A 23,750-nucleotide genomic window follows, 5' to 3' on the forward strand; every position below is an offset into this window, starting at 1 on the left:
GAGATATAGGCGCATCAGCAAAAGCTGCCTACCTATAACAAATAATAATAAAATTCAACAAAATCATGGTTATATTTGTGTCCCCGCTAAGTAGTAAAATCGGCCACTCAACAAATGGCTAGGCGGTTCATAAACTGCCGGCATTCCGTCGAATAGCTAACGGATGCCTAGACAAAATGTTTAATCCAACATTTAACAAATATAAAATAGCCTCCTAGAATGAGAGATTTATATTCATAGCCAATTGCTTCAATCATTTATATTTGAAGTCAAAAGTGATAGTATTTTTAATATAACTTTATCTGAAAAAAACTATTTTTTATTATTTAACTTAACCCAACCTATCCTTACCTAACCTAATTTAACGGTAACATTTCCATGTTTAAAATTACAGCCTTAGTTCTTTATAAAATATCGAGGCTTTACTGACAGAATGCGCTAAGTCATTAAAACAAGTTGCGGTATAATCACATTTAAAGCTTTTTTATTCTTTCAACGTATTATTTCTCCAAAAATTTTATTTTATTATTATTTTTTTTAAACTTTAAAAGAGTATTCTTTATTCTAGGCATAGCATATAATTTGAAATCAACATCTTGCACCTATATTTTAAAATATTTTAAATATATCAAGGGTATACTGACAGAATGCATTAAGTTAACAGCAGTAAAAAAACATTTTTAGTATACAATTTCCCGTAGGGCTGAAGTTTCTCATTTTAGTATCAATGCCATGCCCTATGCACCACCGGGTGAGGATAAGGAAAAGATAATGATATTTATGTATCTATACTGACAGTTTTTTTTAAAGGGGAATATTCCTGCGTTAAATTATTTGTCAATCTAAATATCCCCTGTGGAAGAAAATCTAAACTATTTTTGATATTTATTTTATGCTATCTTATAGAATATTTTTTGATCAACTTTATAGAATCAATATAATAAATCTATAATATTAATACTCAAGAATTGATTGAATGCGTCTGCCCCTTATACTCGCGCACTGGCTTTTGAACCTTATTATCGTGGTATCAACGCTAAATCAGGGCCATTTTCATCTGTTAAAATTGTATGTAACTGTTGACCATGGCTGTCCGTTATCTTTTAAAATGATTTATTCTTTTCTTTTTAATTTTAATCGCTTATTAATATTTTAAAGGAAAATAGTTAAATATTTCTGAAAGTTTTGTGTGGTTGTTGTTACATTATTTTGAGTGAGAGATTATCATGTATTACATTTAAATTACTCCGAGCAACAACAAAAAGGTAACGCTTAAAGGAACAATTCTTCTAGATGACCGAGATCCTAATCAACCGAGGCACGAAAAGACGAAAACTGAGGCCAGAGGGCCGAATCCTCTATTATTCTTGTATTAATATATTGATGTAATCAAAAACATTGAATATCTATAGTGATTGGTTTGTTTATATCTTTTAGGGGCTCCTGTCAACCTGTGAAGCCCGCCTCTCATTGTCTGGACCCTGTCCTACCGGCCAACAAAAACAAATTTTTTAATAATATATTCCAGAAGAAAGATTCAAAGAAACAACATGGTGATATAACATTATTTTATTATTTTAAACTTTTCTTTTGTATCTCGTACCCCTGTTTATTTTAAAGATGACAGTACAGTAAAACCTCGTTTTCCCGCTTTTTACACCTAAATATTTAGGTCCCATTTTTTTCCATACATTTTCATTCAAATAATCCCCCCAATTAACGTTTTTTACGTTTTTCATAACCCCGGTTTTACGTTGAATTTTTTTCATAACTCATTCGATCTGTCAAAAGACAAGCCGTGTGAATGGATAGTAAAATCGAGGTAAATAAAAAAATGTGTAAATTATTGTCTCAAACTAAATTCAAATTAGGTGCAGTGTAATTGACCATTTTGTTTAAGTGTCTAATTTTGACATTTTACTACATAGTGACATGCAGTTGACGCATGTTTAGGAAGAAATCTTTATATCAATAAATTACAATGCAGAAAGAAAAAAAAAAATGTGAGATGTTATAAACATAATGTGAAAATGAGATAGTTTAAACAGTTATCATAAAAGTGTGAAACAGTTTTGCCACATTTTAATGACAGTTGAAATTTTGTGGTGCCATACTTAAAAAAGTGATACCATATAAATAAAATTTCCCAATGTGTAGGGAAAAAATCATTGTAAGCATTTTATGCTAATTTAAATGTTTATTTTCGTGTTTTGAGGTTAAGTACCTAGATAAAATTGTTTGAACATGTATTTTTTTTAAATTCAATAAAAAATAACACATTGTTGTATTGCTTGAAAAAATAAAAAATATTTTAAATTAAATCATTGGTAAATATAAATAATCCCCAATCATGACAGTTCTTACAATAATTATAAATTAACGAAATTTCATTTTTTCCATACATTTTTCATTTCCTCACTTCAAAGTTTTGCTCAGTTTTATACTGTTTTTTGTTACTCCCTTGAAAAACGTAAAACAAGGGTTTTACTGTGTATACTTCAGAGGTTATAATCAAACTTATAATCGGAGTATGTTTCTTCACTTTTGTCTTGAAATCATTAAAATCAATAGATAGATTTTTTTTTTGTTTTATTGAAACTAACTACTTTACTTGGTTTTGTAAGGCTTATAAAATATTTTTTTTAATTATTTCCTCAAATGCTTTCAATGTACAGAAAAGATTTTTTGATGCACGAAAACATGAATTCAACGAAAAGAGTTTTGATAAACCCACTTCAAAAATTTTAATATTTTTTCACATGTTCATTTTGTGCTTTTATTATTTCTAGTTGGACACACTTTCAACATCATGGCACCTGGCAACAGAAAAAAAGATTTTAAATCAAAAGTGTCACAATCTGAGCATGAAGAATTTTATGAAAACTTGCTTTGGAAAAAAGAGAAGGAGAAATGGTACAATTTTCATTGTTTTCATTATGTTAACCTCGTGGTGCAGCGTTTAATGCGTTTGCCTACCATGCAAGAGATCTCGGCTTTAATTCTGGGCATGGCTGACATGAAATATTTATATAAAAAGGTGTTTTTATGCTATAATATTTCTTAGTCCCTGGACTGGCACCTGAAGCGTAAGACTGATCATCTTACCTTCAAGTTTCAAAAAAATTATCAAGATAAGCTGCATTTGGTGTACCAATGCAGTGCTCTTTGCAACATTATGTGCAGAATGATGATGAGTTTTTAATCTTTATAAAATTTCATGTCTAAACCAAAGGTCCGAGGTTAAAATCCCACTCTACCACAACTTAATTTCCATTTTTCTAGCACAAGTTGTTTATGACTTATAGGAAATGGTCTGAAAATTTAAATATTTGAGTAAATAATAAGAACTGAAGTGTTTCTCTTAAAAAAAGAAAAACATTCTTTTATCTGTCACTAATGACAGATAAAAAAAATCCTAACCTGACTACTAAGTATTTTTTTAAGACTGAGTAAACAAAAAACTTTTTCTTTACATATATTATGTTCTATTTCATTATTTTTATAATATTTTATTTCTTATACAAGTGGAATGATATGGAGTGGCTTTTCACAGATACGCTTTTTTTCTTATTTTTTGGCATTGCATTTAGTTATATTTAGAAAACTTAATTAGCCTACAATTTTGGTTTATTTGTAAATATGGTATTTTTTTGTCATAATAGTTATTGTTTTCTTTTAATAAATAAATAAGTAAATAAATAAATATTTTTTTAGTGTGGCATTGATTTTATTATTATTTACACAAACTTTTTAAAAAATATATTAATTTAGTAAAAAAAAAAATTGTCAAATATATTTGCACATTATTATGAGCAATACAAATACCTTCTAACGTCTGACTTCTTTAAGCTCTAAATCCCATTTTTTCTAACACTGTATGAAATGGACTTGCTCTTTTAGAATTTTCAGAAGAACAATTTTTATTTGATTAGTCGTTATTTTATTCGTTATCAAATATTGAATATGTAATTTTGTTCAAGTGTGTATATCTCTTTAAACTTGTTATTTTACAGCAATTCAAGGAGTGGTGATAATGACCCTCAAGGAAGCAGTACTCCTTACAAATCCAAAGATATTTCCGTTACCTCAAAGGCAAATGTCACAAACCAATCTACAAATACCGAAACCTTCGATGATCTTTGCCAAAATATTTTGAAACAGTTGAAAATACAAGACCCTTGCTGTCCCATTGCACACAAATCACCAGTTGGGCATCAAATTAAACATAATTCAACGGAAGCAACAGTAAAACCAAATGACAACGTCAACCATTTATTTGAAAAAGAAAAAAAAGTTCTTATGAATGAGTTAAACAATTCTTTTGAAGATAAAACTTCACCAAAACGAAATAATAGTTTGGATAACAAGGAAACTAATGCTATTTCTACAAATGAAGATGTAGAAACATTACAAAATGAAAAATTTCTTAAATATGTTGACTCATTCAAGTGTTCATTCGCTGACTGTGATGATAATTTCATCGATGTGGAAGATGTACCGGCTCACCATGAAGGTTGTTTATCCCACACGGAAACGAAACCTGATGATCTCATCAATAAAGTACTCAAACGGTGCCAAGCTTTCTCCGCTTTGCAGGTATGATTTTTTTCCATAATATTTTTTTGTCTTTCAAAAACCTTCCTTTACAGCTTTTTTCTTTTTACTATTTATTGGCTGTATACATTTTTCATTAAAACAATGATTCCAGATACCTAACAAAACATTTTAAACTTTGTCTCTAAATGATGAAACCCTCGATACTGATAGAATTGGCGTTATTCTAATAGATAAGCAGTGAATGTATGTAATATAATAAAATATTTACTCTCTGGATTTCAAAACTAAAGCTCCTTCTCTCAAAGCGTGTTGTTCAAATTATTTTTAATAAAGACACTACTATTAATTATTAAATACATAAATATTTAAGAAGACAAACCACACATAGCAACACACAAACATTTACAGTATTCACTCTTCACTTGGCTCATGTTTAGGACGATGTTATACTGTATTACACAATCACAGGGAATGAATCGACAACTAATTTCAATATTGCAGAGCGCACGCAGTACAGAGGACATGTATATAGACGACGAGTTATCCGTGAACAACGACACTCACGCTCTAAGTGAACACATGCAAATTACTCCGATATTCAGCAGCATACATGAAGCTTTATGTGAAAAAGCCAAAGATTGTTGTCTTTTGAGAATAAAAGAAGAATTTAGTAACAACAAGCTTCTCATAATATGTGATGATAATAAAAATACGGAATGCAATGCCAAGTCTAATTGTTACGAAGAAGATGACAACAGAAGTTTTCCGATCAATAACAATTCTTACTATAACTTCCACTCGGATGTCCCGCCTTCGTTTGATCATACCTTCAACAAGTTACCAGTCATAGAAGAAATACCAAACGACGAGGAACTATTGGACTCGATAGAATCAATAAAAAATGCTAACGGTGTCCAGGATCTGATTAATATGTATGAGGGAGTCAACTATACTAAATCATCAAAAATTTCCACCCTTCCACGACTAGATAATAAAGAAGACCGTTCTAATGAAATTAGTTTTTTAATACTGGATAATAATACCGAGTGTGATGTGGATCCAAATTGTGATGTACATAGCTTCAATAGTGACAGCGCTGTTCGGGACTTTATAACAATTTGATTATATTACACTAATTTCTGTTGATATGCTAAGTAATATATTGTTGATTTAATTTGAAAAACATAATTCAAATTTGAATACAGAGATATGTTTTTTTATACATACCTAAATTAAAGTTTTTGATTGTAATTTTTTTTTTTAAATATAAACACTTTGTCAAAAATGTGCCTTGAGAAAATTCTTTAATTTTCCATTATTTTAAAATATTAAGAAGCCTTAATATATTATACTCATCGTTCCTTATGCAGTATTACATACTATTATATTATATAATAAATACCTCTTTACAATACTTCTGTAGTCAAATTTTCTGTTGAATGTGATTTTTCAATAAGTATATACATATAATAACTCCGCAGTAAGTATGGTAATTCTTATACTTTAGCTGTAAGTAAAAGTGTTAGCTTTTTATTTATTTTAATGTCAATGTTTTATTGGAATGTCTTGTTTCTCTTCATACATGTTATTTTCTTTGAAATTCAAATTTGCGTACTAAAAATTAACAGCCATATAACATTTGTGTAAATTATGGTTTCAACTCGCTCCAAATTGCTTTATTTTTGTAACAAAATAATCCAACAAATAATTTTTTAATGCATAATTTGTGTCTTAACTTTTTTGGAATTCAATTTACTAATTATTCCTTATTTTAGTTTTAGCTAGATGTTTAATGTTTTTATCCTTTAACTTGGGGAGTTTGCGCTTCAATTGTTTTATTTTCATGTTTTTTTTTGTAAATTATTTGTTATTCGGGTTAAACTTGTTTACATTTTTTTAAGTCATTCAAATTATTACATTTTGTATATAAATAATAAATATTTTATCTTAATTTTTTTTCAATGTCATTTTCTTTTATTAAATTATTTCTACATAATCTTTTCCATAAGTTACAAATTTTGGCCTTAGAGAACATTTTAAAACCCAGTTTTTTAGAAACCCATTTCTGATCCCCTGATAAAGTTGCATACTAATGAATCAGTGGTTCGAGGTTCGAATGGAACACTTTACCAGAGCATGATTTCTATTTTCTATCATTGAGTTAAAAATGCCCTTAAAATAACAAAAATATTTGGATAAATCTATCCCTGAATACAAAGATTTCTGTAGTATTTTTTACATTGATTATCATTCCTTAACATTTTAGTCTTGAAATGCGCTACATACTCACTTACATTCCAAAACTTGTGTATATTTTAGTTTTGTTATAGATAGATATATTTAATTGATAGATATGTATAACTATTAGAGTAAATTTGCCTTTCTGAAATGTGATATTTCCAATGAGACAATCAACCTTTGATTTTTCACATTGTTATTAATTAAAATGTAACAATTTTGTGATGTGAACAAAACATAAAAATATTTGTAAAATTTCTTTAGAGTTTTATTCTAAATTACCAATACATCAGATACACTATGGTCAAAAAGTTCTGGGAATTAGTAAATAAAACAGTTTTTTTTTTTATTAATCGTCGGGTACATTTATTTTATCGCCTTCAAAATAGCATCCATCTGAAGTGATGTGCATATGCCAACGCTTAACCTATTCATCAGTATACTTTTCATAGTCCGACAAAGGAATGGCTTACAATTCCTTCTTTGCATTTTCCAATATTTCATCTATGCTCGAAAATCTCTTTCCATGAAGCTGTAATTTAAGTTTTTTAGAACAGGAAAGTCACAGGGTGCCATATCCGGAGAATATGGTGCTTGTTCGATGGTATTTACCGCGTGTTTGGTCAAATAGCTCAGCCACAATGTGTGTTATCATGGTGCAAAATTCAAGAGTTGTTTTTCCATTATTCCGGTCGTTTTCTATGCACAGCATCTCTCAAACGTCTCATTCCATCCAGGAAATACTCCTTATTAACTGTTTGACCTGTTGGCACGTACCCATAATGAATAATCGTCTTTGACGCGCTTTCTTTCGGTTTTGGTTCATTGTCATAACGCCACTCGCATGATTGTTGGCTAGTTTCGACATCGTATTCATAAACTTATAGTTCGTCACCAGTAATTATGCGTTTCATCATGTTAGGATCGTTTGTTACCTCAGAAATTTTCTCGACCGCTGCCTTTTGGAACTATTTTTGAACGAAATTCAGATCTTTTGTACAAGCCGTGCTGCAACGCGTTTCAGGCCTAAAATATCCACCACGATGTGCTGTACCGATTCACATGCGTTATTGAGCTTACCAGCTAAATCTCTGAAGCTTGCATGACGATTTTCGAGCTCGATTTCCTTGACTTTTTCGACGTTAACTTCAGTTGTCGATGTCGAAAGGCGTCCACTGCGAGGTGCAGCTTCAATCTCTTTTGAGACCTTTTTTAAATGCCAAATACCACTCGTATGCCCATGTTTTTGATAGAGCGGAATCTCCGTAGGATTTTTGTAGCATTTTCAATGCCCCGGCATAAGAAATTTCATTGGAAACCCAAAACTTCAAACAAACTCCTTGTTCAATTTTTTTTTTCCAATTCCAAATGCGACAAAGTGCAAAAATTGAACTGATGTAAACAGACCAAACAACATACAGATGACAGAAGTGTCAGGGAAAGATTTACCAATATGAGAAAAAAATATTTTTGCGAATTGGTAAAGCGCGCATCATATAAAATACAAATTCCTGGAACTTTTTGATCATACATACATTGAATGTTAAGAAAAACGTAAAATTTATATAATAAAAAAAAAATTGTACTCGTCTTTCTGCTATGGTTACCACATTTGACTTCTATGGACAAAATTCTAGATGGATTCTTGTGAAAGTCATAGAATGTTTATTCATAAAAAGGATATTTTTCACATTGATATTTCATAATCCCCATTTGGAAACTATAGGACTATGTAACAAATTATTAAAATAATTTATTAATATGGTGCTTTATATACCATTAAATGAGGGTAAGAACTTGACAATCTATTTTCTAGATTTAATTTTCTAATATTTAAAACCAATTTTTCGCAGTCACTCAGACCCTAATGATTTTACTAAATCGTAGTTATACGTATAGGTTTTAGATGCCCAGGTAATATTTTGTCAGATTATTATTTATTTAAATTATACTCTAAGATCAATCGTGCAGTGTCAGTATGATTTTTAACTAATTTATTTATTTTACAATAATCAAGCTTTTGGTGAAAACCGTTTTATAAATTATTACATAACATGTGATAATTAGATAGTTATAATCCTTTTACTCATTTTCTACTTCTGATTACTGCATAGAATGAATATGCTCCCCGCATTATCTAGAAAAGAAAAAAACATTACATTCATATTTTATTTCTAAAACAAAGTAAAAGGTGTTTTTTATTCTACTTCTTTTTCCACATATGCTCCTAAGTGAAGCATGTGAACATCACTAGACGCCTCCACGCGACCCCATCGCCAGGCGGCACTTTTGCCTCCTCCCACGTCAATCCTGCGTCCTTTAGTTTTGGTCCAATGTCCAAGCCAGGTCCATGGTCCAAGCCAGGTCCACCGATGTACCCTCAAAACGATCAAAGGAAAGTGCTGCGTCTGTTCTTAGGCATCAGTATTAATAATGAAATCAAACATTTCGATTGAATATTTTCTGCAAACACTTACTCTTAAAACTCAGAAGTTTTGAGTTTTGGTAATGTGCCTGAATTCGTACCCATGCATATAGCAGAACTGGCATGTGTTTTTTTTTTTTAATCACTTTTATATTATACATTTTTAATGATATGAAAAGTAATACATATCTATAGCAAAAAGACTAAGTGAAGCGCCACAATGTGAATTTTGCAGGAGAGTCGAGTCAATTAAAGATTTTTTTTTAAATGGACATTTTATATTGAATCAATTCCAAAACAATGTAGAAACAGGTGTCATGAAAAGTTTTTAGAGCTATGTACGATAGATACAACCCAATTTTGGCCCATTCTGCTACTGTTGATACATATTGTAATTTCAACAATTTGTTTCTTACATTACTGAATAACATTGTTTATATCCATCGGCACGGGACACCCCAGTGAGAGAACATTATCTTTTATGTACAAAAAATAATACATAAATTGTGAAAGAACGATAAAAAAAATTATATAATGATTTTAACAATGTTACTCATATTACTGAAAAATTGCGTGTTATGTGAGTTAATTAATAGAAATTAAAATAGATCGCATCCGCTGGTACATATTGAAGTGCTACATATACAAATACATATTTAAATGTCTCCGAGACCAAAAACTATTGTTTAAATACATTTAATTTTCGATTGCTAGAAGCCAACAATTCTAAAAATACTTAAGAGGACATCGCCCGGGTGTGGTAAAATATATTTTGTCAAAATGGTTCCATACTACTAACGCATGCAATCACAATTTTTGAACACACACAGTTTCGCGTCGCACCGAGGATCGCACGGATATTTACCCGGCAAATGAATTATATCTAACTACTACTACTACTACCATCACGCAATTTCCTTGTAGGGGTAGGCAGAGAGAATGGACCGCCACACACGTCTATCCTGGCATACAATCCCAGCTTCTTCCACATTCATACATCTTGTCATACATGCCCTTCGGTTCGGTCTGCTTTTGACATGACCAGACTTAAGATTTTGGTTTATCTGATCATGCCACGTCTTCCTTGGTTGTCCTCGTCTCACGTTGTCAATCATTTTCGCCATATATTCTTGTTTTACCATTCTTTCGTCGTCCATTCCTTCTACGTGACCAAACCATCTCAGAGACCCTTTCTTAATCTTATCAATTATACTTGACTCAGATTTACACTCTCGCCTGATTTCATCATTCGTAACCCTGTCATAATTATTTCTTACTCAGAATGAAATTGGATTATACCCTCGAAATTTATCGAGTTTTCACATTTAATTACAAAAAAATGTATTTTTCAAAATAAAATCATACATAGATTCAGTTATTGATTGACTCGTTTCTAATTTTCTTTTTATAACAGCCTATTTCTATTTAAGCACATAGATATTTTTAAGTAACAATGCGTTTTTCATTTTAATGCATATTTAAAATGAAATTAGGCCATCATATTTACATGATTTATTTTACGATATACACACACAGGTATATAGAGAACAGTGGAACGTAAATAAATCATCGTTTGAAATCTGGCTTTTTTGTGTGAAGATCTGTATTGGATTTCTACACCTTTAAAATGGCGACAGTTTATACGATATAATGGCCCAACAAAACTTATTACTAAAAAAATGAAATATTGAGACTTAGAAAAGATTTAACTATTACAATAAACTAAAAAAAGGCCGTACCATGTTTACAAATACATTGAATACCTCTTTGAACGTTGGCTGTTTTCAGTGATTTCATGATCTTTGAGATTTTTTTTTATTAATTTACAACATAAAAACAAAAGATATTGAGACCTGGGAGAAAATTCAAATTTTGACGATGTATTTTTTTTATTTTGACTAGGGCTACTGCAAGTACTTTAAATGTCCCATCAAAATATCACGTTTTCATACCTTAACATATTTTAAAAGCTTGATTTTTTTTCTGTGGTCTTTTTACATTGCTTATATTTTCTTACCGCTACAAAAGTAGAGTTAGATATTGGAACGAATTTTCCCGCTGTGACCGCAACTGGTTTCTGCGCTCGCATCATCATTATCATCAGTGAACGACGGAATTTTCTGTCTGTTGAGTACCAGTGGCAGTTATAAGCACTCAGGGCAAGGCCCGCAGCCTATAAAACAGAATTATTTCCATTTTACAATAATAATCAAAGGATTGATGGCAATAAACTTATGTATTTCATAATACTCCAACGGTAAGAATAATCCATACTAATATTAACGCGAAAGTATGTTTGTCTGCTTGTTTGTGTTTCCTTCATGTCGCAACGGAGCAATTGATCGACTTGATTTTTTGCATAAGGCTGCATAGCTGGAGAGCTGAGAAGTGAAATATTACTCCCTCTTTGTGGAAAATAAATTCTTAATGGAAAATGTATTAATATGAAAATAGAATAACCATTATATGTTTAATGGATTGTTGTTTTTTTGTATAACAGTAGTTAGAGAACCGGCAATCGATACAGGCTACTTTTTCCATCAGGAAAGTTCTTATTGTTCTTACTTTTCTAATTAATTAACTAATAGTTAATAAATTAGTAATCAAAAGGCAGAAAAAAGTATCCGTCATTTTATTTCAAACATAAAAAAAACTTCGATTTAACACAGAAACATCAAAATATCTGAAGAATCAACCCTGTTTTTCTTCCATTATTAATTTCTCTGTAATTATTTTCTTTTGTACGTGACCGATTAAGAATAATGGTGTCTTCTGATATCAGTCACAGACTGTCACCGGTTATATAAAAGATGTATAGAGAACTTATGTAAATCTTTATGTTTTTCTACCTGCAAAGTCAACTCATTCCCTGCGTAGCATTGCAGTAATAATTCACTGACCAATGTAAAAAATAATGCAATGGCTGTCCCACATCGAATAGAAATCAGGTCATTCTGAAACAGCAATTATAAAAACAATTAACAAAGATAAATCAAACTCTGTATATATTTGGAATCATCTTAATTACTCTTACTTCTGATATTTGTATCATCACGTGACAAATCACATTCAAATTATTCACAACGTGACTTAAAAATCCAATGTTGTAAATGTTCTCAAATGTTTCCACGCACCTGAAATCATTTTACATTAATAAATTATTATATTTACACATGTAGTTTCTTTCTTCGTATGATTTAGAAACCTGAAAGGAAGCATATCATCTTTGACTTACTCTAGAAGAGATATATGATGCTGAATACATTCCTTCAAACAACTGCCCATCTCTTTATTTATTTCATCTTCTGTGAATTCATTATCATAACCTTCTTCTAAATAATTTGGTGGAGCTGATCCTTTCTCAAATAACTCATACACATTTTCACCTTTGTTTGTATGTTTTTTGGATTTTAACCGCATAAACGTGATGTGTTTTATGTTCTCTAAAAAGTACCTCAAATTGGCAAATTTACCAGCGAAGTGAACCATGATAGTGTTTATGAAGGTGTTTATCAAAACAACCGTATTTCCATACCACTGAATACCCAAAATTTGGTAAATGAATGCCAATGCGTAAACGTAGTCTGATGTGATTTTAAATGGAACGTGCACGGGCATGGGAAGAATTCTGTCCGACGGACTGAATTCTAATGTCCCATTTTTGGCATCAAACTGTGTTTGAGACCAAAAGGCTTTTATAGTTCCTCCAACTACCATGCCAAGCACTGTCAGATTGGCAAAAGATAAAACTGACAGTGTAAGTTGTCGGCTTACCTGCACAGTTTTCTTGCTTATTTTTTCATTTTGTGGAAATTTGCACAAATCATACTCGATGGAGTAAATTATTTTCTGTATTGTTTTATTGTGAAATAGCACAATGTAAAGTTTTACAAAAGAAGATATAAATGTAATGCTGAATGAGAGATTCAGCATTAAGCGATCTAGGTCCTTGTAAATATAAGGGACTTCCATCCATAATGCGATTGTAAATAAAAATACCCAAAATCCGAGTTGAACAACCGAATAAACAATGTACCAGGGCTTTGAAAAATTGCGGAAAACTTTTTCTGCGGGATCGTGAAAATATCCCAGACCGATAAATCGTAATAAAGAATAATGGAAAGGAAAATATTTGGAATTACTTTTACTCATTTTTATACAAGTAAATATTATGTCGCATCTGATTAGAAAATTTATTTCTTCTTGACAGTTAATTTGAGTAAAAAGTGTAACGGACAACCACTATAATGTCTTTTATATGCAATTTGAATCCTATGACCTTTTCACTCGTTAAATTTGTTATGACATGAAATGAAATGTTTCTTATAAAGTTTTGCTTATAGTGCAGTTATGAAACTTACTTTCTTTTGCATGCCTTTATAAAAGTTTATTTTATTCCCTCCCCCTTCGAATGGCCCACCAGAGAGGAATCGGGTTTCCATCAATATTTATAATATAATAAATTTATTTAGAAAGAAAAATTATACACTACAAATTGGATGGCTCAGTTCCATAGAGCGATAACTAAAAAAAAATGTTTTTAGTTATATTATTCATTATATTCAAAAATACTTCCTTCCAATTCTACAAAGAGGTAAAACTCTAAAAAACAATTGGTTTTATCTTATTAGATGATGAAGTTGTAAGGCCGGTATCACTGCGGTGGCAGATGCGGCATTGTATTCAGGGGGGTAGCCAAGGTCCAAATAGTCCAGAGTCGAAAAGCCAGTACCAATGAATATACATAATCTAAGTCCAGGTAGAGGTCCGGGTTGAAGCAAAGTCAGGATGCAGAGAGACGAGGTGTAGAATAAAAACCAGTAGTAGTGTTGAAGTCCGACTGATTTATTATTTGGCTCTGCACCCTATTTGTACAAAAAATCATCTGCGCAAATCACCCTGCCTGGCCAATAGCGAGTGTAGGCAGGCCGGCCAATCACGCCGCAGGAGAGGGAGAGCAAGCGCCTTCGCACGCTCTCTCGGTCTCTATCTCGCCCTCTCGTATGAGGGCATCCCCACCCCGCTACCTGACCGCATTAAGACGCCAACCGCGCGATGTTAAACATAATATGTAACATATCATGTGATATGGCATACTACAATGAGACAAATTTAGTTGACAGTTCAAAACAGTTTATTTTGTATACCTAATAATACCTATTATTAATACCTATTATAATATTTCTACGTGCCTTGATATGGTTTATACCATTTCCAGAAGTAACAAATAAGAGTCTTTATTGAGGGGACAGCACTTTGCTTACACATACCGACTTCTCTTTTCTAATTAAGTACTTAAAGACCTTAGTAAAAGGCTGCTGGGCTTCAAAACATATGCTGTTATGTCTGCAACAATATATACCTTATTACACTAATTATTGTTAAATTAATATGATGTACATAAATAAAACATGTAGGTAAGTATTCATTTTAATTTATTGTCATAATTATTTTTTTTGATATCTTCCTCATTTTTTACAATCTCTAGCTAATGAGGAACTTGAGCCCTACGGGATTAATTGGATACAACAAATGTTTTCTTGTGCGCGGTAAAAATTGGAGCATTAAATTGTAGAGCAAAATTTCCTGAAAATGTATGAAAAAATTAATAAAAACGAACTACTTTGAATGATGCCACTGGTTCATATGAATCAACCTATAATATGACAGTTATGGAAGACTTCTGATTTGCTTGCCGTGGATGGACCAATGGGATGAACTGATTGAGAATAACCGGAAAAGAACCTCTGACGTCACATGCGTTATTTCATTTCATTTTTGAGTTATTTCAGAAATACAAAATTTAAAAAATCGTAGCGTTGATAGTACGAGATATAAAAATTGAAAAGAATTTTTTTTGGCTTAGTTTAATAGTCTATTAACTAATAATTTATTTTTTAAAAAACACTGATCTTCCTCGTTGAAAGATTCAAATCCATTTTTGCTAATTTTTGGTTGAATGGAATATACTGCTTATTAACAAATACTTGCAGATATTTTACTAATAAAAGAATAAGTAAAAAAAAAATATTATTGCATTTGAATTTTAAACCATATTTATAATATTCGTGTGTATTTCTCTTTTTCTGAATAACTAATAATCAATGAAGAATTTATTCTTTCAATTCTTTCATGAAATGTGGGCATTTCTGTCAATGGATATTCTTAATCCAAGCCCGTAGTGTTATTAAAAAAACCTCACTTTTTACTACTTACCTACAAGTTTATTTGAAGAAAATAATACAGTGTACTTTTGTTGATCCCTATAATCACCCTCCCTATTTTTTTTTCATTAATTATTCACCCACATAATGTTATGTTAGCTTTATGTATCTACTTGTCGAAATGATTTACTAATTCTTTTTGTTAAAATGACATATTTAGTAGATAGTGTATTCATTTAATAGACTACGTACATAAATATAATATGCACTGTTCTCAATCTGGGATCTTTATTATAGTAATTATTGTGTAATTTGATAGCAAAAATATTTAGTGTCGCTTTTATTTTGAAATAAATTTCATATCTGATATTAGGATTCTTTAAATTAACATTTTCCACATTATTTCCGAAATTTATAGGATTGATAATTGATATGCTATGAAACATGAACTACGTATTTGAATATGAAGTGTATGTGTCATCAATATTTTTGTTGCTGTTTTTCAATCAATATTTTATTTTAAAATCTACATGCGCCAATTTTTGGAGGATATTAAAAAGTTGTCAATTATGTGTAGGTAAATTTGAAGATCTGATTAAAACTTTAAAAACAGTAAGAGATGTAAGAAAACCACTCGATCAAAATTGCATTAAAAAATAAATATTTTTATTGGATTGTTTATGATAATTAAGTTTCCGTAATAGTCACAAAAAAAGTTATTACTTAGTTTTCTAATTATTTTTTTTATTTGCATTTAACATCTTTAACTATTTTTAGTTATTCTAATAAAGTATGGTAGAGTATCTAAGGGCGCCGAGTAGTTATACAGCCAGGTATTTCCATTATATATTTGGTTTGTCTCTGGTGCTAACCACACTCCTCTTGGCAGATAGATATCCCTTGTTACAGCATGTTCCTCTAAAATTGGGGCTGCCAGAATGTTTTCTGCCAGAAGGTATTCTGAAATAACAATGTTTTTAAAATATTTAATCACTTCATCGAACAAAATATCCCCTTCGAAAGAAATATTTCACATAAATTAGGATAATTATTGTCAATAATTTTCAACCATATAATTATGATGTCAAATGACTAAATTACTAAATTACTAAATTGTGTAAAGTCACAAAAATAAATTTAACATGCTGACCGGTTTCAGAACATAGCCTTATTAACAAAAATAAATAAATGTTTTAGGCCTTGAATAGGGAACAATGGTGTTCTAAAATTTATTTTAATGATTTAACTCGAATTTACCTTGTCAAATTTTAAACATGGAAAATTACAACCTTAGTGCTTCAAATATTAATAATTTTAGATATGTCATTTAGTGTTCCTCTTGGAAATGATGGATTGAAATGTTAATGAAGTTATAAAATATGATGAAACCAAATGTAAATGATGTTTGGCAAAATGATAAAACTAGACAAATTTGATATTACAATAAACCCTTATTGATATAAGACACAAATATTTTAATATTGAACTTAACAATAGTTGGATAGTAATAATAATGATTATATTAAAAGTTAATAATGTTTTTCAAATAGCAAATATCTTACCATCCCAAATTGGATGTGCCTCTGTATTATGAGGGTCTATCCACCAAATAGGGGTATTAACTGGAGATCCATTCTTTACTGCTTCTTTGAAGGCTTCCGTTATTACATCTGCATATTTTGCGTGTAGTTCAGTGTACTTTCTGGATATTTTTATAGTCTGAAAATGTTATCATATTAAATTACACCATTCTGTGGCATTAAGGTAAAGAGATACATGTCACTTACATTTTTAAAAATGAGTTAAGTATAGGTACAGTTCCATTCTTAAAGGTCTGCGGAAGATTGGGTGAAGAGATAAAAACTAGAAAAATATTATTTATTTCACATATTTTTTTTTTTACTATTTATTTGTCCACAAACAATCCACTCATAAATAAATAAACCAAATACTCACTTTTTTATATTTCCGCAGAAAGCTGCTTTTTCTGCAATCTGTTTATTATTATGAATACTACTTATCCTTCGTACATAATACATACGTTGATTGGTTAATATTAGTAAATAGTGATTCCTGGTTATTTTCAAAGTTTATGAATTAAAATTATGTCATTTCTCTTCATAATTCTATTTTATTAAATGGAATGTCAACCCATTGCTTGATAATAATGAAACATTTTTGTCATTTGTAACAATTTTCTGTTCAAATTTAGTAACCTAATTCAGCGATAAGTAGATATCATTAAGCTTAAAATTACGATAAACGTAAAAATTTACATAAATTATTGTCATCTGACTGGAAATCGAATATGGATCTCTGCGTGTGTCAGGCAAGCGTCAGCCACTAGTCTAAGGGGGCCGCTATTTGGTTCAATAAAAAAAAAAACAACTTGCATGTTTAGCAAAATTATGTAATGAAAAATGGTAGGGAAATTTGAATCCATTCCCCCTTTCTCTTATCACAGGACATCACTAGAACAATGAATCTACCGAAATCTACAGATATACTTTTCTTTATCTTCAAAATTGTTGCATGATGGAGGTTGGCAACGCTAAGTATGATATAAAAAATATTAAAGAACAGAATAGTTCATAACAAATAAATATTAAAACAGTTGTTTTATAATTTTTCATACCTCTTCATCATAATCCCAAGGGACATAAGAATATTGAAGGCTTGGCATAAACACATTAGCTTGCAACCATCTGATAAAGAGTTCTTTGGAAGGTCGTTCATTGTATCCATTCCCTCCAATCATATCGGGCAGAACAAATGGATAACCGTTCAGGTTCATTTGGAGTAATGTGGTTATTAGAGTTGGCAGTCCGTTGTTAAATGTCCACAGGGTATCCTTATCTATCATCCTCACATAAATTGGTAACTGCTGGGTTCTGAATAAATTAAGAGAGAAATATATAAAGTATTATCTTTATTCATAATCTAAGCATTAGAACGGATTTCACTGCAGTCAAAATCGAATCTGATGTTTATTCGCGTTCTTAGCTCGAAACTTAGTCATTCTGGTTTTACACTTGACACCTTGCGAAATGTTTAACCCTCCCGTGCCTAAGGGTGCTATCTAGAGTCCCCTGGGTAGCACCCCACAACTCACTACTGCATTCCTTCCGTGCGCTTTAAACGTTGACCCCAATTGTAACTGGTATAAGAAATATATAAATTTAAAAAGTGTTTTCAAGCCTTACCTAGTAAGTGAAATAATTCTTTAGGATGAATCTCACCCACTTCAAGAAAGGTTTCAGCTCTTTTACATCAGAAAACTAAATAGAAGAATTGAGGGAATGCCGATGTTTTGGCAGAATGGTGAATTTTCCACAATCTGAAACCAGCCAATGACAGGTCATAAGCCTGGTAAATGCCTAGATTTTTATATACCCCTCTCAAAAATGTTTTCCCCCTCTGTTGCAACAAATTTAGTGTTTAACTACTTAATTGTGCAATATACATGTTTAAATTAAGCATTGGTTATAGATACTAACTGTTGTCCAGTGCGAACCTCTACCATTGGCCCAAACTGAGCGCACGTTCTTACGTAACTTGATGTTATAAGTCCAGGCTGTAAGTTTATATCTCCTTTCTGTATGGGAATCTGGAAAAATTTGATAATTGCTGAGTGAAAATGTTTTTTTTAAATCGAATCATTGTTGAAATATGTATTTTATCCCAATTTATCCCATTATTTCAATGAATATATTTTATGTTATTTGTTATTATTATAATAAAATGCAGAAAGGCTCAAAAGCACACAACAATCCATGGAGAGGTCCATGCTCGGTAGCCTAAGAGATAGAATAACAAATTATGATATTAGGCCCAGAACCAGAGTGGAGGATATCATGGATCGTGTAGCGAAGTTAAAGTGGCAATGGGCAGGACATATCGCAAGGCCGGATGCCTCAAGATCGATTTCTAGAGTTCTGAAATGGAGACCTGGAAGAAAAAGAAAGACGTTGGAAGGCCTGAAAAGAGATGGACCGACGATATGGCCGCTGTGGGGGAAGAAATAGCTACAAAAAGCAAACGACAGAAGAGGATGGAAGGGTATGAAAGAGGCCTATATCAGTAGAGAAATGAAGGCTTAGGAAGATGAGGATGAAGAAATTATTAATTGTTTGCGCATACCTGAGGTGACCAACTAGTTTCACCTGCGTCAAATTTAAAGCTATCGATACCATATTTGGTTTGAAGATTCTGAAGTCTGACTGTCCACCATGCACTAGCTGCCTCATTTGTAAAATCTATATATGATGCGGAATCTGCTGCACTATTCCACCATTTTGTGTCGACGCTTCCATTCTCACTCTTAACAAAATACCTGCAAATGTTGAAAAATAATATTGTAACGAATGTAAGGAAGATTTGTTTTTTCAATACAAAAAATGTGCATGCACACCCTTTTTGTAGGGCTTCAGAATACCAAGGATCACAATCTTTATTGATGAATGGATGAATCCAGAATGTTACTCTGAAACCCATTTTTTTCAATTTATCAGTAAGATTTTTCAAATCTGTAAACTTTTTTGTGTCCACATTAAACGATCCGTAACAAGTTTCCCACAAATCGTCTACTTCAATTTGGCTGTTTGTAAAATTGTTTTCAACTATTTTCTCTGCAAATTCTAGAACTGTTGTTTCATTTATAAGTGTTTTATATTCCGCCCAAGTAGACCAAATGGGGTACTTTGTCATCTGATAGTCAGGATAGCCTGATGGCTTTTCCAAAAATTGGTAAATAACATGCTCGTGAACGAGTCGCGGATTTATCGATGCTCCAACATAATAAGTTAATATATTTTCTTTTCTTTTATCGGAGTATGGTGGTTTAACCTCACTGATGAAGCAAACAGAATTGTTTCTGATATTATTTTGGTCTATGAACAATGGAACTTTTTTGCTAACATAGAAAAATACACCCGCAGAATTGAACCAGTATGGTTCAGCTATTGCAATATTATCAAGCTCTTTCGTGATATATGAATATTCCTTGAATGTCAGCTTTTCTATTGGCCAAAGTTGAGTTCTAATTTGTGGTCCTCCATACCAATTATCTTCACCTACAACAAATAATGTTATGCTAAGAAAAACAAGTACCAAATACTTTGTTAGTTTCTCGGTTTTATGATTCTAAATTGTTATTTATTTTGATAAATTGTACAATATTTACCCAGTGAATAACAATCTTGATTCTTATCATCATTAGATGTAGTCCAATCCATTTTCAAAACATGTCCATGCGGCATTTTCTCTGGGGTAATTGTTAAGTTTGAATTTCTAAACATAAATTTTGATCTTCCTTTCCTTTCATCATAAACATAAAAGTGGTCATCTTCAATAGTAGTTCCAATAATTCCATTTAATCTGACTTTGCCATCTAAAAAGGGGTTTAATTTAATTGGGTGTAAACTTCCATGGTAATAATTTGCATGTGTATGGTAATAATACAAATGCAAATTCCTCATCGTGGACAATTTTAGCAACATTTCAGCCAATTTGAGAAATCGATTACTTACTCAGTAAAAGTACTTAAATTATGTTGATTAGAGATTATGTATTATGCCTTTAGTGTTGACAATCTGAATGTAAGAATCATTTCACTCAAATAAATTAGAAAGTTCAGTGGTCTTTTAAATAAATAAAAAATTGTTCATTAATAGACTATCAAACTAAGCCAGATTTTTTTTTAATGTTTTGTATTAGTAGTTTTTGTAATTTTTTAATTGCTCCACGTGTGAAGTCACTAGTTCTCTTCTGTGAGTTGTCCTCTTTGGTGGGTTAGCTTCCCGAAGTTTTATCACAATACTTTATAAATGGTTGATTTAGAAAAACTTGTGGTGTCATTTTTTAAAGTAGTTATTTTTATTTCAAACGTTTTTATAAATTTTTTAGAGAAACTTCGACGTACAATTAAATGCTCTAATTTTTAACGCAGACAAGAAAACATTTTTTATATCCAATTTCCCGAAGCACTGAACTTTCTTGTAATTTTTTCTACTCTTTTATTTATTTCTCTAAGAAGTGCTCGGTCAAATAATTCATTCTTAGTAAAAATAAATCTGACACCAAATGGAAGAGAATGCAGAAGTTTTTCTTACTTTGCACAAATTCTAATGAAAATCCGCCTGCTGTTTGTTTAATATCAATAAAAGTATTATCGTCTAAATATTTCCTGTGATTACTCTTGTTAGTGTAGGGCCCATTTGGATTCCATTGTTCTGATGGTGTTGGGATGGCATTAAGCAGCAACAGTATAACTGAAAATATACAACACAAGAATTGATTAGAGTAATAGTTTACATTTTCTAAATGATTTTTATGCAATAATCAGAAAAATAAATTAAGAGTAGGATTACTTACAATGACAGATATTGTTCATCCTGCTACAGTTTTGCATTTAATGAAATGAAATATTTTATATACTCGTCATTTTATAATTCCGTTCTGTTCAGTGCACAGGGATGGAGTAGATAAATTTTCTTTCCCACTTTTCTCTTTATTTACTAAAATTGAATAATTTATATTTTGATTTTTTTTCGATACTACAATTTCTACGCTACAATATAGTGATTAATCAAAATCGTTAAAATTATTTTTCAAAACATTAGCTTTAGTATGGTTTTTTCATACATAAATAAACAAGTATTATATACGCTATCAGTTCATGTTTTTCACAAATATAAATATAGTAATAGAACATTTTACACAATGAAGAGAAAAAACAGATGATAATACTCGTATAAGAAAATGGAAGAGAAATATATCAACTGTGTTTAGAAAAATGGCTTCAAACCACAATTTTAGCCGTAATTATTTTATTAGTTTTCATGTGTTTTTAACCAATTTCGTGAGTCTTATACATTTTCTAGCAAATGTATGGTGTTTGCAGTTTAAGTACTTTTGCTAGAATATGATTGTATAGACCTAAACAGTAAGTAAATAAGGGAGATGTTATGATTTATGTAAATGATTTAAGTAAATTTTTAGTGTGATTCCAATTCACTGTTTTATTTCAAAAGCTATACTTACTTAACGTGTCCGGCTGGATCATATCCTGCCACAATCAGGTTCCTGAAAGTGCAGCCTTCTCCCATGAGCAGGCATGTCAGTAGGTGGCTGTGGTTCTGGGTTGTGCTGCAATCACACAAAATATCATCACCCGGGCGGTACCCCTCCCACCTTTTTAGAGATTTTTTTACACAGTGTAACACCCACCCTTAGTCTGTTGGGGGTGATCCATAGGGAGTAGGGTAAATGTTCATCTCTTTTCTTTTTCATTGAAAACATTGCCTTAATATAATGGTTGATCCAATTATCCGGATTTCTGCATATCCAGATAACATCTGGCACTCATTAATTCTAACAATTGGAGTTTTACTGTATTCTAACTTTTTCCCCGCTATCAAAATTTACTTTAAATTTAAATTAAATTTTTAAGACTTATTTTATTTATTAGTTTGAACACTTATTTTTTTTGTTAGTTTAAACACTTATTTTGTTAGCGACTATGAATATGTAGTCTTTATACTTGATTTTGCTACAAACTTTTTTGTTGAAAACTTACTCACATATACTATGAGCACCGCATAGTAGTACTGTCATAGGCGCTAACAGGCGTATGTGAACACCGCAGTGAATAAGTTCATAAGTATTGTTATGATATAGAAGAAAAATTATAGACTTATTAAACTTATTCAAAATTGTAAATTCAATATGGGATTGCCCAGAACTGTTATCTCCCATCAACTTCAGGGTGCCTGGAAGAATGACTAGACAGGTTTCACCATTTTATAGCAACAATTTACGGACAGTGTATACTTGTAATGTTGTATTAAATAGGCTCATGGAACTCAGAAATAGTTATTCCCACGTATCGGATTTATTTAGTGTTAGATATTGTTCTTATAGATCAAAGCTATTGAACTCTTTCAATTATGGTGAATGGTAATTAAGCCTTCAGTATAATTTATTGTTATATGAAACTGTGCTTTATGATTTTCTTGTTATATTTATCCTTTAAAATATTTTTTTATTTAATTTAATTTTCACATTTATTTTTCATTGTTATAAACTTCTACTGAATGTGTTATATAACTTTTAGGTTTAATTTTTGTTTTTAAATCTTGAGTATACAGTAATGTATGTATTTTGTGATATTTCGTATTTTATCTACTCAAAATAGCTTATTCAATACCTATTCAAAATGAACTACTAAAAGTATACATTGAATGATCTTGTGGAATTATTTTTTAATTGCTTAAATTTTACTTTTTACCTACCTACACTGCTAATTGGAATTTAATTTTTTAAAACCTTCCTAGCAGCATTTCTTGTTTATCTTGTCATCCATTTAT

The 23,750-nt window shown here is 31.0% G+C and overlaps 4 protein-coding genes across 6 annotated transcripts in view; 1 reads left to right on the plus strand and 3 right to left on the minus strand.

Annotated features, from left to right (window-relative positions):
• The window catches only part of LOC148285010 (uncharacterized), a 67,770-nt gene extending 60,720 nt beyond the window's left edge, over positions 1 to 7,050 (plus strand). The window contains exons 11-14 of the mRNA XM_088231364.1: positions 1,438 to 1,553; positions 2,790 to 2,913; positions 4,014 to 4,596; positions 5,059 to 7,050. Coding sequence (XP_088087490.1) covers positions 1,438 to 1,553; positions 2,790 to 2,913; positions 4,014 to 4,596; positions 5,059 to 5,679 — 1,444 coding nt within the window. The 3' untranslated portion in view covers positions 5,680 to 7,050. The remainder of the gene's footprint in view (positions 1 to 1,437; positions 1,554 to 2,789; positions 2,914 to 4,013; positions 4,597 to 5,058) is intronic.
• A 57-nt stretch (positions 7,051 to 7,107) lies between these two features.
• LOC148285011 (4-vinylanisole receptor-like) lies at positions 7,108 to 12,315 on the minus strand. The gene is made up of 4 exons (XM_088231394.1): positions 12,255 to 12,315; positions 12,070 to 12,174; positions 11,238 to 11,393; positions 7,108 to 8,932 (listed from the first exon to the last, which is right to left on the minus strand). Exons 1-4 carry the CDS (start codon positions 12,270 to 12,272, stop codon positions 8,882 to 8,884), a joined length of 330 nt encoding a protein of 109 aa, XP_088087520.1. The 5' UTR covers positions 12,273 to 12,315; the 3' UTR covers positions 7,108 to 8,881.
• A 136-nt stretch (positions 12,316 to 12,451) lies between these two features.
• LOC148285012 (uncharacterized) lies at positions 12,452 to 13,372 on the minus strand. Its single transcript, XM_088231531.1, has one exon. It carries the CDS (start codon positions 13,370 to 13,372, stop codon positions 12,452 to 12,454), a length of 921 nt encoding a protein of 306 aa, XP_088087657.1.
• A 2,650-nt stretch (positions 13,373 to 16,022) lies between these two features.
• LOC148285013 (alpha-galactosidase MYORG-like) lies at positions 16,023 to 21,829 on the minus strand. Of its 3 annotated transcripts, XM_088231382.1 has the most exons (9): positions 21,757 to 21,829; positions 21,495 to 21,653; positions 20,567 to 20,773; positions 19,796 to 20,456; positions 19,525 to 19,717; positions 18,882 to 18,991; positions 18,020 to 18,275; positions 16,947 to 17,103; positions 16,023 to 16,344 (listed from the first exon to the last, which is right to left on the minus strand). In XM_088231382.1, the coding sequence occupies exons 1-9, from the start codon at positions 21,791 to 21,793 to the stop codon at positions 16,148 to 16,150; spliced, it is 1,977 nt and encodes a 658-aa protein (XP_088087508.1). In that variant the 5' UTR covers positions 21,794 to 21,829; the 3' UTR covers positions 16,023 to 16,147. The 3 variants fall into 3 exon arrangements, 2 of the variants coding, with proteins under 2 accessions (XP_088087508.1, XP_088087501.1); XM_088231375.1 differs by having other exon boundaries at positions 19,525 to 20,456; XR_015823200.1 differs by lacking the exons at positions 16,023 to 16,344; positions 16,947 to 17,103 and adding an exon at positions 18,588 to 18,721 and having other exon boundaries at positions 18,137 to 18,275; positions 19,525 to 20,456.
• Between the last annotated feature and the right edge of the window lie 1,921 nt (positions 21,830 to 23,750).

This window comes from Micrasema longulum, unplaced genomic scaffold (assembly GCF_059751315.1).
Source record: "Micrasema longulum isolate JH-2025_06_02 unplaced genomic scaffold, ASM5975131v1 h1tg000069l, whole genome shotgun sequence".
Taxonomy (NCBI): Eukaryota; Metazoa; Arthropoda; class Insecta; order Trichoptera; family Brachycentridae; genus Micrasema; species Micrasema longulum.

Excerpts from the sequence above, each read along its gene's own strand:
- LOC148285011 (XM_088231394.1), bottom strand. Across the intron at positions 11,394-12,069 it reads GGAATGAGTTGACTTTGCAG|GCTGCGGGCCTTGCCCTGAG; the intron begins GTAGAAAAACAT and ends TCTGTTTTATAG. Across the intron at positions 8,933-11,237 it reads CTAACTCTACTTTTGTAGCG|ATAATGCGGGGAGCATATTC; the intron begins GTAAGAAAATAT and ends TTTCTTTTCTAG.
- LOC148285012 (XM_088231531.1), bottom strand. The coding sequence starts at position 13,372 with ATGAGTAAAAGTAATTCCAAATATTTTCCTTTCCATTATTCTTTATTA.
- LOC148285013 (XM_088231375.1), bottom strand. The coding sequence starts at position 21,793 with ATGCAAAACTGTAGCAGGATGAACAATATCTGTCATT. Across the intron at positions 18,992-19,524 it reads AAACTAGTTGGTCACCTCAG|ATTCCCATACAGAAAGGAGA; the intron begins GTATGCGCAAAC and ends AAATTTTTCCAG. Across the intron at positions 17,104-18,019 it reads CTTGGGATTATGATGAAGAG|ACTATAAAAATATCCAGAAA; the intron begins GTATGAAAAATT and ends TAACATTTTCAG.